Source organism: Salmo salar, chromosome 25, assembly GCF_965601325.2.
Source record: "Salmo salar chromosome 25, fSalSal1, whole genome shotgun sequence".
NCBI classification, from domain to species: Eukaryota; Metazoa; Chordata; class Actinopteri; order Salmoniformes; family Salmonidae; genus Salmo; species Salmo salar.
In genome coordinates this window covers 32,325,927-32,342,954 of record NC_138315.1, presented here as the reverse complement: position 1 = coordinate 32,342,954, position 17,028 = coordinate 32,325,927, and the positions used below count along the sequence as shown (strand labels likewise).

At 42.9% G+C, this 17,028-nt stretch overlaps 2 protein-coding genes across 2 annotated transcripts; one reads left to right on the top strand and one right to left on the bottom strand.

Annotated features, from left to right (window-relative positions):
• The first annotated feature begins 515 nt into the window (after positions 1 to 515).
• On the top strand, positions 516 to 4,714 carry pla1a (phospholipase A1 member A). The gene is given in 11 exon segments (NM_001140035.1): positions 516 to 775; positions 987 to 1,200; positions 1,332 to 1,509; positions 1,601 to 1,709; positions 2,164 to 2,265; positions 2,435 to 2,527; positions 2,765 to 2,920; positions 3,347 to 3,436; positions 3,616 to 3,724; positions 3,884 to 4,039; positions 4,145 to 4,714. Coding segments are annotated over 11 exon segments (1,368 nt in total). The 5' UTR covers positions 516 to 705; the 3' UTR covers positions 4,236 to 4,714.
• A 194-nt stretch (positions 4,715 to 4,908) lies between these two features.
• On the bottom strand, positions 4,909 to 16,861 carry popdc2 (popeye domain cAMP effector 2). Its single transcript, XM_014174052.3, has 4 exons — positions 15,120 to 16,861; positions 13,854 to 13,962; positions 13,141 to 13,749; positions 4,909 to 5,794 (listed from the first exon to the last, which is right to left on the bottom strand). The coding sequence occupies exons 1-3, from the start codon at positions 15,614 to 15,616 to the stop codon at positions 13,189 to 13,191; spliced, it is 1,167 nt and encodes a 388-aa protein (XP_014029527.1). The 5' UTR covers positions 15,617 to 16,861; the 3' UTR covers positions 4,909 to 5,794; positions 13,141 to 13,188.
• Positions 16,862 to 17,028: the final 167 nt, after the last annotated feature.

Genomic DNA, 17,028 nt, shown 5'->3' with positions numbered 1-17,028 from the left:
CATGTCCTTGACCTAGTTCTCCAGAGAGGAGGATTATTTTCTTAAATAAAAGCTGAACTACTACAGTCTGATTTGAGTTGCAGGTCTATCTCTATAGTCACATGGATGAGTATAAGGGTAGACTAGTGTGAATCCATTGCTGAAATGAATTCACCATGAGACACAGTGAGAATGTCACCCTCAGACAGCCAGAGTTTAGTATTAAAACAAACAGGCATTGATCACCAGTGAGGTCATGGATCCACGACCCCCCATATAGACTAAGCACTGGGTCCTAAACAACACACTGACGAACGACTGGAGCAGGAGAGGTATGTGGGTATGTTTTCATAAGGCTAGTTTACTGTGCCAGCTGAGCTTTGCGAGAAAGTAGGGAAGGAAATTATCCCAACCCCCCATCTCTGTTACTGTGTAACTAACTATTTCAATGCCAGGCATTGTGAAATAACGTTGTGTTCAACTTCATTCTCTTAAGTAGATTCCTGCGCTTTTGTGGCCACTGTTGACCAGTAGAGGGTTGAATGACATTTCTAGAACCAAAGTGAGCTACAGGACTATAACATAGTTATTGCATAGCTACAAGGACTGCTGAGAGAGAAAAGAGAGTTTCCAAAGCTAAGGATCTGAGGCACAGTTCACCAACACATTTCACCAACTTAACTGGTAAAGCCAAGTTACCATTCTTGATACTCTTCTTTCAAGACAATGGGCTGGAAACTGAAAACAGTGCAAACTATTCTCAGTATTCTAGCCTTCTACATTACATCTGCAGTAGGTAAGTACAACTCTCTATTGCAGAAGCTTCTACCTAATACATTTCTATTAAATGAATATACTAATCTTCCTCTAAGCATATTTATTATAGCATATGCCATGTCACTGTAGATGTAAAGAAGATTTTTTGTGTGCAAATGGTGCATCTGTCATTGTTGTTGTTGGTGTTGTTCTCAAGGTTCTTTTTGGACATTTCTCCTCTGAACCTGCAGGGGAAGATGAGGAGCCCAGATCAGAATGTGCTGACTTCAACAGCACGACCTGGCTGGAGTACCGTCAGCAGGGCAGCAAGCTACAATTGCAGTACCTGCTCTTGACACGCAAGAATACAGACTGTGCCAGCCTCTTCAGTCAGGAGTCCCTCAGCAACAACACCTCCTACTTCAACTCCTCCCTACCCACCAAGATAATTGTCCATGGATACAGGTGAGGAGAAAGGGAGGGAGGTCAAAAACTTGGCAAGGTATATTCATACTCTACATATAAAACGTATAAGCTATCTCTCTCTCCCAACCTCCCTCCCTCCCTCCACTTCCCCTTTCCTCCCTCCCTCCCAGGGCTCTGGGCAGTAAGCCGTCCTGGGTGAAGCAGCTGGCCCAGGCTCTGCTGCGGGTGCAGGATGCCAACGTGGTGGTGGTGGACTGGGTCTATGGGGCCTCACTCGCCTACAACATGGTGGTGGAGAACTACAAGGAGGTGGCCATCCAGATCTCTGTCCTCATCAACCAGCTCCAGGTTAGGGCCTCCTCATTTGTTTATGTTTACACTGACAGCAAATTAAGTTAAAAGTAATGAAAATAAAGGAGGTCTGATGTCTGTCCCACAGAACCATGGATGCAAACTGGAGTCATTTCACTTCATTGGGGTTAGTCTTGGGGCACATGTGTCTGGATTCGTGGGCACCCTGTTCAATGGCAAGATAGGAAGAATTACAGGTGAGCTCCATCTGTGTCTGACCCATTAACAGTTCCACGGGGCACCTTCTGTCTGCAGAACAAGGCTCAACAGGGCCAGACAGAGACTGGTCACCACAAAGCAGGGCAGTCACTCACAGACCCTCTCATCTCTGCCAATCTGACTGAATTAGGCTTTCAAAGAGAGAGACAGCTCCGGAAAACAACAACAGCTGACATTGAAAGGCAGTGAGCTGAATTTGTGAGGGAGACGTTACCCTTCTGAAGTCGCACAACGACACAATAATACATACGATTGTCTATCGCTGGTGTTTTTGTCTGAGTGGAGGCCTTCAGCGCTGTGATATGAAATTGTCTGAATGCTTTAGTGCAGTAGTTCACAGGCGCTCTGTGTGTGTGTATTTGTGTTTGTCATCACTGTCGCTGATGCAGTACTCTATCTATCCCCCACTGACCTCTGTATCTCCTGCTGTAGGTCTGGACCCGGCTGGACCCATGTTTAAAAGAGCCGACACTTTTGACCGTCTTGATCCCTCAGATGCACTGTTTGTGGAGGCCATCCACACTGACTCCGACTGTGAGAGAATAGGCTACACACAAATAGTCATTGTTATTGCAAAGAGATTTCTGCTATCTTTTCCTCTTAGGCCAACTCTATTTCAAAAGTCTCACTGTTCACTGGAATGACAACATGACAATGTCCTGGTATCAGCCATTCGACATCAATTATCATCCTTTTCTCTCAGATTTCGGCATCTCCATCCCTGTCGGCCATGCAGACTTCTTTCTGAACGGCGGGATGGACCAAGCAGGTTGCTCACGCTCCAGGTTTTCGTCAAGTAAGTACGTGTTTTTGCCGCCAAAATGTTTCATTGGCAAAGAGGTCTAACCTAAGTGTGTATGAATTTCAATATAAACTTCAGACATGTCTTTCAACTTAAACAACTGTTGATGTTTTTTGATTATTCACTAACTAAACAGTAAGCACTATGTTTACTAGCCTATAGGCTATTTAGTGGTAAGCTTCTATCTACCTGAGAATCTTCGTTTGTGATCAGTTCTTGTCTACTTTCCAGTGTATCGCTATGTGATCTGTGACCACATGAGGGCGCTCCACGTCTACATAAGCGCACTGAACGGGACCTGCCCACTGACTGGCATCCCTTGTTCCAGCTATGAGGACTTCCTCAAGGGGCGCTGTTTAGGCTGCCCAGGCAGATGTCCACGAATAGGTAAGGACATCATCAACATTACACTATTTCCCCAGATATTATACCAACCTGCTGTCTGTGAGTACGTTGGTCATGCAAATGTAAATATTATAAATAGCCACCTTTTACATGTAGCCTAGAGTAGACTATGCACAAACGATTTTGATCACGTGAAACGTGTTTTCAATAGGATATTTTGGTAATATTCATACTTCCCAGCACACTTTCCATGTTCACTTTAGTCAGGTTTCACTCAATGAGAGATAGGGCAACTGTCTGACCTAGCTAGTGTCATGTCTGGTCTGGGCACACTGGTCTGGGCAGTGACAGACAAACCAGTAAATGTACTCTGGAGGCCTTTCATCTGTCATAACTGTGATAGGAATGGCTACTTTACATCTTACTCTCTCTGTCTTTTGTATGTGCATGTGTCCTTGTGTGTTTCAGGGTTATTGGAGAACAGTGGCTTAACAGTCTTTCCTCTTCCTCAACTAAAGAAGCTTTTCCTCCTGACAACCTCTGCACCTCCCTTCTGTGGTGAGTAGCCAACATTTACCTCTATGTAAAAACACAGACTGGCTGTCCATCAGACGATTGTTGGATGCTCATTATGACACATCTCCACTACTTTGACCCCACAGTTGATAGGTTAAATACAGCAATATCTCATGTGATGATGATCAAGTTACATCCCGTCCCCTCCTCCCCTTCCCCAGCCCATCACATCCTGGTGCAGCTGGAGGTGTTCCTCCTGCACAAGAGTGCTGAGGTGCAGGTGATCCTGAGGACTGGGGGACATCCTGAAACAGAGCAGAGACTCAGGCTGTAGGTACAACCACTAACCCTCACTGTTAGAGACAAAAATGTATACACAGCATGATTCACAGCTGTTCACAGTATGATACGTAAACATGGATTATATTCTCAGTAACAGGCATGGGGTGTGTGTGTGTGTGTGTGTGTGTGTGTGTGTGTGTGTTTCAGACAGACAGGCGGCACCATGTACAGGAGGGTGATAGCCCACCCAGGGCCACTGTGTGAGATAGACTCCATCCAGCTGAAGAACACTGGAGCGCACTTCTACAGGCAGGGAGACATCCACGTCGTGTCTGTCTGCATATCAGAATTCCCCTCTGTTGGGTATAAGTCCTTTCATCTATTTAACACACATACTTTCACACACTTACCTACACCACACACAACATTCCTGTGCATGCATATGACACTGTAACTCATTTGTTTCAGAGAAGTGGAGCCATTGTGTGTGAAGAAGATTGATGTAAGGCGAGGATCTCCATGGAACCATGATTTCGTACAGCTGTGTGAGAATTACTGATGTAGTAAACACACACAGAGCCTATGAACCAGCATGTTTCATTCTCTCTGGCAACCTCCTAATATTCTGAAACAGTGTCCTTTCCTCGTCTCCTTTCCTTCATCATCAATGATGTGGAATGCTTTGATAGGTCTAAGCAGTAAGGAGGAAGCCTATCCTTATAGTTATCATTGGGCATGAAGGAAAGGAAATTAGAAGAGTTTTACTGGGACTAGCTCACACAGAAACACACACATATAGCTAATAGCTCCCGTTGCAAACAGCTACACACAAACTTTGCCATCCTATAACCCTAGTCATATGTTACTGACGGACCACCTACAGCCAAACAGATTCCAGAACAGTTCCAAACTACTTCTTTACATTTCTTTTGTATATTCTAACAGCATTAGTATTGATGTACATAATCATTCTGACACAGCTGAATGTTACTTTATTCAGAGCTTCTGTTGAAGCAAAACAATAAAAGGGTAACTCTGGAAGGTGTGAATTTTGTCTGTACTCAAGGGCTTAACTCTCTGAGTTCTGAGAAGCAGGGGTGAGCAACATATTCAGCAACAAATGTGCAACTGTGATAACTGATTTTGAGTGCCTTGTGATGATAAACCTGGAAACAATAGTATTTCTGACAGAGGATGAAGGAGAGAGGAGACAGACAAAAACATTACAGGAATGCATTTTCACCAAGAGCTTTATCAAGAAACATTGGCCCCATGAAAATACATGTATATGTAGTCCCATTTTTCTTTACAAAAACATAAACACTCCTGTTCTATGTTAATGACTAAATAAATGTACAATGTGTGAGACATCTCACATTCACATAAACAAATGGCTGTTCAATTTGGAAGCATGTTTTGGAAAATGTGAGTATGAAGATAAATCCCTTTCTAGCATGCTGTCTGTCAAACTTTATTCTCTCAGATTATGTCTGCACAAACAAACACGATTAACGTGCCCCTAGCTAGCCAACCCAACCTCGGCTGTTAAAAAATGAAATATACATGATTGCTTTAATGTTGAATCATAATCCTATCTAACACAATATCCACATCAAAAGGCTTTCCATCCAGATGAATGGGAGACATGTGAGTGACATAATAAAAAGAGGTCTGTGACCTTAACTAATAAATTCAGTTTTATAACATAATTCTGTTCAGTGTCCAGGGTTTCACTCTTTCCTATATTGTCACGCACAGATGACACCAGAGGAAGTGAGGTAAGGTGAGAGAGTGGGATTTGGTGTTGGGTAGGTCTGATTCCACCCAGGGCAGTGATGGTTGTGTTCCAGGTCCTCTTTTTTGCAGTCGCACTGCTCATCTCAGAAGAATGCTATATGATATTAATGTGGTTCCTGAGATGTTAAACACTTTGCCAGGTGTTGTGACATCTGATAATCTGCATAGACTGACTCTAAAAATACTTCCTGGAACGTGTCCACTGTTTCCAATCCGGGTGAAACCATCACAGCATAGAGGTGTCCATGGGGGCCAAGGGAGCTCTCCCTCTCTGGTATCGCATTGGTAGAGTCCCAGTGGTTTCCTCTCCTGTGGAATCAACTGAGAACACCTGTCATTGACAACTGGTCGGTCTATCATGAACTGTCAAGAAACACAAGCTGAACTGTTACTATGGCAACATACCGAATGGCAGGCAGTTCATATTCACCTTGTCCAAGTATAGAGAGTGTTTAATCTTCACCTAAATGCTATGTACACGCCTTACCGCTCAAATACAGTATAGTGTCGGGATGCAAGATGATCTCACAACGAAAGCTCCCATTGGTCGAATTACATTGGCATAGTCCTCACATTCCTGACACCCGAACTGGTTAACAGTGAGAGATGAGGGATATATTGACCTGTGATGTGACACTTACCTGGTTTCCATCCAACCATTTAATGCGAATTAATTACTTGACGCATGAAAAAAGTCACAACCGGGCTGATGGAAATAGGAAATGCCGATACAATTTTATAAATGTCGACAGAATTTGTTCGTTCAACACGGTGGGATCTTTTTGCGTAAGTAAAATTAATTATGCGAGAAATGGCTACAGATGAAATCAGTTATGAATTTCACAGCCAACTGGGCACAGACGTCAGTTCAAAGTCTAGTTTTGATTTACATTTGGTTGAGTTGTCAACTAACGTGAATTCAACATGAAATCAACAAAACATTTCACCATGTCATTGGATTAAGATTAAAAGTTTAAAAATTAAAATATGAAATGACCTCATGTTGATGACTTTTTGCAAATCCAATCAGTTTTCGACGTTGATTTAATCTTTTTTTTTTTTAAATGACGTGGAAACAATGTTGATTCAAGCATTTTTTGCCCAGTGGGAGGGTGGTTAAAGTGCACGGTGATGAGCTTGATGCTCCTTTCCAATAAATATCGAGGGTCTTATTCTGGTGACATAATGATCATGCTTGGCTGCCATTTCACAAAAAAAAAACGATATCGCTATTATCCATAATAATCTCATCATGTAAGTAGCCTGCCAGCACTTTATCTGCGAGCTGCTGGATAGAGCGCACGTGTCAAGACCAGAGTGGGCATATTTGCTATATAACACAACAGTTTTTGTGACAAAACCATCAGTAGAGATAAAAATACAATGGAAACCCATTTAACTTGCATTTTTTTTATTTAATACGCACAGCCTTTTATCCACAATAAGTTTGTTTGATGGAAACATCTCTGGTGGGAGAATCCTTTATGCAGATTTTAGAATATTCGCATGAAAATCTGTCGCCAATTGGATGGAAACCTAGCTAATGGTAGTGGAGTGATGGGCTGTTCTCTAAGCGTGTCTGGTCTCTGCTTTCACATGATCCACATCCCTCTCCCCTCTTTCATACCTCATCCCTGTCGACCCTCACCCCTCTGCTTGCCGTAGCCACTGGCTAACCGACCATAGACTGTACATGAAGGTCAGCAGCTATTACAATGACAGCAGAGCCAGAGCCCTCCACCCTCTACCCAGCAACTATCCTGGAATCCAACCCCCCCCCCGAAACACGATCTGACCTGCGATTGGGTCAGGGAGGATTTTGGGATCACTAGGGAGGGGGCAGTGGGTAGGCACGTGGATTAAGTGCATGGCACTGGATCTCTGGCTGCCAGGATATCCCAAAAGTTTCCAGCAGGCTCTAATCCTTGTCAGACAAAAACACACAGCTGACTGCCAGCATCCCACCCCCACCCTGCTGTCTCCCCTTCCTGTTCCAAACTACAAACCTCCAACATACATACAGATGGTACCCCATCTGTCTGAACCAACATAAGCTATCAGGGTCACTGTGAGGTAAACGGCTTTGTAAACGGTTTCATAAACTGTAGCACAAAAGTATCTTTCATTTGGCCTGAATCCAGGCGGAAAAGGGCAGTCTAACCTAGGTAAACGAACACAATCCAAACACACACATACTCTCCACCCATCCTCAGCAGGACGTTAGCTACTAAGAGGGCAGGCCACACACAGAGAGGAGTGAGGGAGAAGCTGCAATATACACACCCCTACGAATTTATTTGGACAGTAAAGCTCAAACTTTTAATTTGGCTCTATATTCCAGCATTTTGGATTTGAGATCAAATGTTTTCTACTGTGTGTTCGGAAAGTATTCAGACCCCTTGACTTTTTCCACATTTTGTAACGTTACAGCCTTATTCTAAAATTAATTACATAGTTTTTTCCCCTCATCAATCTACACACAATACCCCATTATGACGACAAAAAAAAAAGATTGTTTGAATTTTTTTGCAAATGTATTAAAACCTGTTGGGGCTAGGGGGCAGTATTTGCACGGCTGGATAAAAAATCGTACCCGATTTAATCTGGTTACTACTCCTGCCCAGTAACTAGAATATGCATATAATTAGTAGATTTGGATAGAAAACACTCTAACGTTTCTAAAACTGTTTGAATGGTGTCTGTGAGTATAACAGAACTCATATGGCAGGCCAAAACCTGAGAAGATTCCAAGCAGGAAGTGGAAATCTGATTTGTGGAATCACCTTCAACACTTTGCCTATGAAACACACCGTGAGTTAGGATTCATTTAGCACTTCCTAAGGCTTCCACTAGATGTCAACAGTCTTTACAAAGTGGTTTGAGTCTTCTCCGGTAGAAACTGACTGAAAGAGAGGCTTGGAAAGTTGGTCATAGGGGGAGGGCCATTACTTCTATGACGCGGGCGCCCATGGGTACCCCTTCGTTCCGAAATGTTTAGTAAGACAATGCAATCGTCCGCCTTGAATATTATTGAAGCTCTGATTGAAAAAGGCCCTAAAGATTTATGTTATACAACGTTTGACATGTTTGACCGAACGTAAATATATATTTTTTGCACATTCGTGACAACAAGTCCAGCGCGCCTCGTACATTATGAGTAGCCTTCGGAACGCGCTAACAAGAAGGAGCTATTGGGACATAAATTATTAACTTTTTCGAACAAAACTACATTTGTTGTGGACCTGGGATTCCTGGAAGTGCCTTCTGATGAAGATAATCAAAGGTAAGGAAATATTCACAATAGTATATTTGATTTTAGATGGTTCCAAGATGGCGCTAACCTGTATCGCCTAGCCTATTTCTCTGAGCATAGCACCTCGTTTATTGCAAAGTGTGATTTCCCAGTAAAGTTATTTTTAAATCTGGCAATGCGGTTGCATTCACGAGATGTTAATCTATAATTCTTTGAATGACAATATTACATTTTAACAATGTTTTCGAATAGTAATTTTGTAAATTGTAGCGCTGTTCCCGGAAGCATTTGAGGGAAAATATTTTATGAACGTCACGCGTCGATGTAAAATGCTGTTTTTATATATAAATATGAACTTTATTGAACAAAAAATGCATGTATTGTGTAACATGATGTCCTAGGAGTGTCATCTGATGAAGATTGTCAAAGGTTAGTGCTGCATTTAGCTGTGTTTTGGGTATTTGTGATGCATGCTAGTTGCTTTGAAAATGGCAGTGTGATTATTTTGGGCTGGGTACTCTCCTAACATAATCTAATGTTTTGCTTTTGCTGTAAAGCCTTTTTGAAAATCGGACAACGTGGTTCGATTCAGGAGAGGTCTATCTATAAAATGGTGTAAAATAGTCATATGTTTCAGAAATTGAAGTTATAGCATTTATGAGGTGTTTGTATTTCGCGCGACGCGATTCCACTGGCTGTTGACTAGGGTGGGACGCAAGCGTCCCAGGTTCTCAGACAGGTTAATAATAACTGAAAAAATACATTTACATAAGTATTCAGACCCTTTACGCAGTACTTTGTTGAAACACCTGTGGCAGCAACTACCACCTCGAGTCTTCTTGGGTATGATGCTACAAGCTTTGCACACCTGTATTTGGAGAGTTTCTCACATTCTTCTCTGCAGGTCCTCTCAAGCTCTGTCAGGTTTGATGGGGAGCATCGCTGCACAGCTATTTTCAGGTCTCTCCAGAGATGTTCGATCGGGTTCAACTCGGGGCTCTGGCAGGGCCACTCAAGGACATTCAGAGATTTGTCCGAAGTCCACTCCTGCGTTGTCTTCGTTGTGTGCTTAGGGTCGTTGTCCTATTGGAAGGTGAGCCTTCGCCACAGTCTGAGGTCCTGAGAGCTCTGGAGAAGTTTATCATCATTAAGGATCTCTCTGTACTTTGCTCAGTTCATCTTTCCCTCGATCCTGAACAGTGTCCCAGTCCTTGCCGGTGAAAAACATCCCCACAGCATGATGCTGCCACCACTATGCTTCACCATAGGGATGGTGCCAGGTTTCCTCCAGACGTAACGCTTGGCATTCAAGCCAAAAATAGTTCAATCTTGGTTTCATCAGACCAGTGGGCTTTCGGAGGACGCGATGCTCCAGATACTCAACTAGTCTAAAGAAGGCCAGTTTTATTGCTTCTTTAATCAGAACAACTGTTTTCAGCTGTGCTGACATATTTGCAAAAGGGTTTTCTAATGATCAATTAGCCTTTTAAAATGATAAACTTGGATTAGCTAACACAACGTGCCATTGGAACACAGGAGTGATGGTTGCTGACAATGGGCCTCTGTACGCCTATGTAGACATTCCATTGAAAAACAGCCATTTCCAGCTACAATAGTCATTTACAACTTTAACAATGTCTACACTGTATTTCTGATCAATTTTATATGGACAAAAAAATTGCTTTTCTTTCAAAAACAAGGACATTTCTAAGTGACCCCAAACTTTTGAACGGTAGTGTACGTAAATAAGGTATTTCTGTTTTTTTATTTTTTATACATTTGCAGACATTTCTAAAAACCTGTTTTCACTTTGTCATTATGGGGTATTGTGTGTAGATTGATGAGGAAAAACAATTATTTTATACATTTTATAATAAGCCTGTAACGTAATAAAATGTGGAAAAAGTCAATTGGTATGAATAGTTTCAGAATGCATTGTATGAGGCGACAGTACAGAATGTCACCATTTATTGGAGGGTATTTTCATATGTATCTGTTTACCGTTTAGAAATTACAGCACTTTATGAATATTGTCCCCCCCTTTGAAGGTGTCATAAGTATTTGGACAAATTCACTTATAGTGTATTAAATTTAGTCAAAAGTTTGGTATTTGGTCCATATTCTGAGCACACAATGACTACATCAATCTTGTGTCTCTACAAACTTGGATGCATTTGCAGTTTGTTTTGGTTGTGTTCGGATTATGTTGTGCCCAATAGCAATAAATGGTAATAATGTATTTTGTCACTTTTATTGAAGCAAAATATGCTAACCTCTCACGGTTACCAATAACAGGGTCAGTTAGCATTTTGGGGGATTATATAGATTGTTTTCAGCCATCTACACACAATACCCCATAATAACAAAGTGAAAACAGGTTTTTAGAAATGTTTGAAGAAAATGTATTGAAAATGAAATACAGAAATATCTTATTTACGTACATATGCACACCCCTTTGCTATCATGCTCCAAATTGAGCTCAGGTGGATCAAATTTCCTTTGATCATCCTTGAGATGTCGCTACAACTTGATTGGAGTCCACCTGTGGCCAATTCAATTGTTTGGACTAGATTTAGAAAGAAACACACCTGTCTATATAAGATCCCACAGTTGATAGTGCATGTCAGAACAGAAACTATACCATGAAGTACAATGTCTGTACCGCTCCGAGATAGAATTGTGATGAGGCATAAATCTGGGGAAGAATATAAAACAATTTCTAGAGTCCTGAAAGGTTCCAAGAGCCCAGTGGTCTCCTTCATTGAGAAATGTAAAAAAAAATATGGAACTATCCAGACTCTGGTTTGAGTTGGCCGTACGACCAAACTGAGCATCTGGGCAAGAAGTACCTTGGTCCTTGGCTGAGATGGGAGAACCTGCCAGAAGGACAACAGTCTCTACAGTAATCTGGGCTATAAAGGAGTGGACAGACGGAAGCCGGACAAGGACCCCAAGTTTACAGCCCAAGCAATGCTGGAATGGCTTCAGAACAAGAATGTGAAAGTCCTTGAGTGGCCCAGCCAAAGCCCAGACTTAAATCCCATTGAAAATCTATGGAAAGACTAAGATTGCTGTTCACCGCCACTCCCCAACTATCTTAAGAGCTTGAGAAAATCTGCAAGGAAGAATGGGAGAAAATCTCAAAATCAAGATGTGCAAAGCTGATAGACATCCAAGACAACTCAAAGCTGTAATCGCCGCCAAAGGTGCTTCTACAAAGTATTGACTCAGGGGTGTGAATGCGTATGTAAATAAGATATTTCTGTCATTAATTTTCAATATATTTGTAAACATTTCTTAAAACATGTTTTCACTTTGTCATTATGGGGCATTGTGTATAGATGGGTAAGGGGAAAAAAAATCGAACCCATTTTGAATTCAGGCTGTAACAAAATGTGGAACAAATCAAGGGGTATGAATACTTTCTGAATGCACTGTTTGCCACTAACTTTCTCACGATTAATTTATTATTATCCGTAATCATGGTAGCATCCACATTAATGTAGAGGTGTTCAGAAACATATTCTATTCTTATTTACACTAAAAGTGACTCAAATGACAACATTATTTACCATTCATTTCTATTGGGCACAACATTATCCAAAAACACAACCAAAACAAATTGCAAATGCAGCCAACAAGTTTGTAGGGTCATGAGCTTGATGTAGTCATTGCGTGCTAGGAATATGGGACCACATTTAATACACTATAAGTGGATTTGTCCAAATACCTATGACACCTTCGAATGGGGGGACTAGATACATAAAGTGCTTTCATTTCTAAACGGTAAAACAGATATGTATGAAAATAGCCTCAAATAAAAGGTGACATTCTGTACTGTCACCTCATAAAACATTTGATCTCAAATCCAAAATGCTGGAGTATAGAGCCAAATTAAAAGTTTGCGCTTCACTGTCCAAATAAATACGTAGGGGAGTGTACATGTAAAGAATTAGAACAGCTAAAGTTTTGGGGGTGGAGAGTTTGAGGCTTCAGATCTACATTGAGATGGAGTGAAGGTAAACTTTAGAAACAGGAGACAGAGGCCTTTGGGGTTGGTTGGGTGGGTACCCAAGAGGCGAGGTGTCCCAGATCTGCCAACTCTTTGATCAATCCAATGTTCTTCCTCTCAGGCTCATTAACTTTTACCAAAAAATGTATCGATTTTACTAACTCACTCTCTAAACTTTAATATAATTTTAGAAGGCAAAAGAGCAAGCAGTGCATAGCCTCTGTATAAGAGAGATTGAATATGTAAGATAACAAACAGAAAATCATTGCAAAATTGAAATGATGTTCTTTACCACATGGCATGGCCAGTTCAAAGCTGGATTAGTGAGTGTGGACACAGCAAGCAAAACACACACGCAACCCCCGCCCAGCCCACCCTCTCACTGCACACAGGTGTACTTACATGTATTTTAAGTAGTGGCCCAGTGTGTTAGCTCCAGCAACCTGCCATCTACCTCAAATAATCCCTCTCACTCCCATAATCCATTAAGGACCCGGTCATATCCGCAAAGTCTTCCAGGACCAGGCTGGTAGAGTCCTCACCAGATGGCATCTCCCTGTCTGAGGGCTGGCGCTGGGATGGTTGGCAGGGGGTTGGCCGAGATGGGGTGGGGGTCTTCTCTCGGATTTGCAGCCGGGGAGTCGGGGGTGTTGGAGGCTCTGACCTCTGGTAGGCTGGAACCGGGTCCACATCCACCACTGCTGCTTCCTGCTGCTCCACTGGGGCTACCTGATCCCTAGCACTCCCACTACCACTGCCGCTACAGACCTCACCCTCGCTGCCCAGGGAGGAGGGGGCCAGGACGTGGTAGAGGCTGGGCAAGCGGATGTCGAGGCGTACGCCGCTCTTTGCGAAGAGCTTGTCGTTGAGTGAGTAAAGCTTGTCGGCGATGTCGCTGCCAAGCATGATGGAGAAGAGGCGGGCAATGTAGCGCTCCTTGGACAGAAGCATGTAAAGGCGGCACCGGCGCCATGAGATGTAGCGGCAGTCCGTCTCCGCTGTCAGGGTCACCTGAGGTTCAGGGTGATAGATGGTCAGGGAAGAGAGTGAAGGGAAAGGCTGAATGTTCATAAATCAATGAATGACTGGATGAATGGCGAGCATTTGTCCAGTACCTGAAAGTTCCCCTCTTCGTTGGGTCGGAGAGACTCCCACTCAGGAGAGTCCAGGAACTTGTGGGGGAAGATGTAATGGAGGAACTGTCCATCCAGAGACACACGGATCCTACCAAGGAGAGCAGGAAAGGACAAGGTTAGTAAGAGAGAAGGAGAAGGGAGAAAGCATGGATAGGTGATGATGAGAGAAGAGAGGGAGGGAGAAGATACACATCACTAGACTTGATCCAAAACCTTGAAGCAAGTTAACGTGAATATCTCTGTCCTTAACCTCAAAATTCAAGGGAAGTGATCCAAGAGAGAAAAACATCTATTGTTGGTTTACAAGTCACAGACATTCCCTCGGTGCTCTTTCAGGTATGACTTCATGTTTATGGCATTCGTTTGAAGTCAGTGAAACCTGGAATTGTTAGTCATAAAAATGGCATAAACAGACGTCATCTTATAACACCAAATGTTATTTGCGAACGATAGTTAGCTATTCCGGTGTACGAACATTTAATTTTAGAGGTCGTATAGGAGTTAGTTTACTGTGTTGGTACACAACCTCAGGAGAGCACCAAACATAAAGCTATCACAACAACTTAGCAGCAGCCACCAGACCTGGGTCAAATACATCATATAGTTTAAATTACTTGAACAGCGCTTCGTTTAATTTGCCTGGTACCAATGGAATAGTCCCAAATGAGCTAAATCAGGTACACCTCAAATACTTGAAAGTAAAGTATTTGACCCAGCTCTGGCATCCTGCCACTAAGGGGAGCAAGTACACCACAGTCAGTGACACAAATACTCTGTATTTTACAACGTCTGGGGCTCGGATAATATAACCACACCTTCCCAAACCCAACTTACACACACTAAATTCAATCTTAGCCAACAAGCAACAGAGTCACTCCTTAGGACACATGACCTCTTGAAAGTGTTCCATGTTTAATTATATCGTTGGTAAGTAATATCCCTCTCTCAGGTTTCCATGAGCCCTAGTTTGGATCATTGTCGTTGTTTGACAGACAGATGAAGAGATAAAGCACTAGGCGGGGAATAGAACACTAACCTCACTCAGAACATTAACTAAAAACACTCACAACAACATGACAATTGCAATCTGACATCAGCAATTTAACTAAACTACAATTTACTGATACTCCAGCAACTTAACTAAAACAAGACTCCCGTCTTTTCCAATATCTACAGTAGCATACTACCAAGAATGAACACTGGAATTGGGACTTACACTGGAATGTACACCTTTCCCTCACTCACCTCCCAGACAGCAGAAAGGAGAGCTGGTCGATGGGCGTCTTGCCCTCCACCGCATACGTCTCCTCTACCCCTAGTGCTAGCACTTTGTTCTCACAGGCACCCACAATGTCTTTGAACACCTGTACGGGAACGTCCAGAGGCTGGTAGACGGCTGAGTAGAGTGCCAACAGCTCCTCGCTGGCCAGGCCATCCTGTTGCAGCCTGTATACGAGGTGGCAGGTCTGGAGCACACAGGCCACCAGCAGCAGCAGGTTCCAGGTGAACACGTCCACCCCACACATGGTCATCCAGCCCCACAGGGCCAGGCAGGTGAAGGCAATCGTCAGGAAACCAAATATGAACAGGCAACCATAGTTGCCGCTGCCTCCCATGTACCCAAGGAACAAGACGGTGTTGCCCAGGTGGTAGAAGGCCCCCTCAGTGTTGTTGGTCCAGCCATCGCATGGTGGATGGCCGTAGAGAACCACCTCCAACAGGGTGGAGTTGTCTGCACACATGGTAAGGGAGGCTGTTATTCCAAACCAAACATCGTTGTTCAATAAGTTAAAAAAAAAATGTTATATTCCAAAGTTTACAAAAGATACCAGAGGTCAAAGCTGGTAGAAAAAGGTTGTCCTCCACTGAAGCTTCAGGTTTTTGTTGCTTTATCAGTGAGACTAAACAATTGTCACTGGAGTTGGTCTATTTCTCAAAAGTTCGGTCAAAATTGAGAAAACATTAAAAAAAATGATGTTCCCTTTTCCCTTACATACAGCTGGAGGACACGATGTGTCTTTATTCGGTTATTACACCATAAACACAATTGGAATGGATTTCTCACATTCTGCGTCTCTCCCTCCCTCTTGTCCCTTCAATGATTTGTCTGTCTATAGATTTTCTTTATTTCTCCTCACCCATTTGTTTGCTCTGGAGCTCTCACAGTTGGCAGCAGAGAGAGAGAGAGAGGAGAGAGACCCCTAGAAGGATAACCATGTTAGGAATTGAAACCCAAGGAGTAGAGCCACAGACAGAAAGCAGACCCGCTACTTAACATAACACTGCGGGAGAGAGGGAGGAGTGAGAAGTGACAGAGTTTAGTCACGTGTGCAGAGCAGCAGATGTAATTGCAGGGTACAGTGAACATTTTATGCTCCGGGCTCTACTGGGTGCATATAGAGCAGCTCTAGTCATGCGTCCAGGTATGTCACACCAAGAAGAACTCTCCCTTCTGCCAGACCTAAACAACGTTTTCACCAGAATCACTATTTACCCATAAACCTCACTGGGCCAGAGAGGGGCTCTGTTGGGTGCATATTTAGAGATTCTGAAATAGGTAGAATTACAGAGTAGATCAGGTTTACATAATGAACCCCCTTCCCCCATAGTTGACATACCATGCCCCACCAGTCAGAGGACTAGTCCAAGTGTCACTGGAATAGGGGTCGGGGTGAAGTGAGTGGCTTTGATCATACCCCTTGGGATATCGAGACACAAAAAGTTGTCAGACTAGAACGTGCCTTCACACCACATAAGATGTGTCCATTTGCTCTGACATCTGCTGTTAAAAATATACATTAAAAGGTAAAGAATTTCAGTGGACTTTCCCTTTCTTTAAATGTATGCCTTATGTAATCCAGCACCCAAATACTTTCTACCACAAACATTTGAGCACACCAATTCCTTTTAAGAATTCAGATGTGCCAAGTGTTGGCTGGAGCAGAAGTTATTATAAGCCAAAGTGCATACCAGAGCAGTTGTCACCAGTCAGCCTTGAACAGTAAGGAGAACATCAGAGGACCGTCATACCAGGACGTTTTTGCAGGGTGACAGGGAGTATAGCCTGGCCTTTTCTCATGTATAGTTATGTCTATGGTTCAGCATAAAATTAGGATAGTATTGCATCCTTAACACTTTCTACCTATTCAATTCA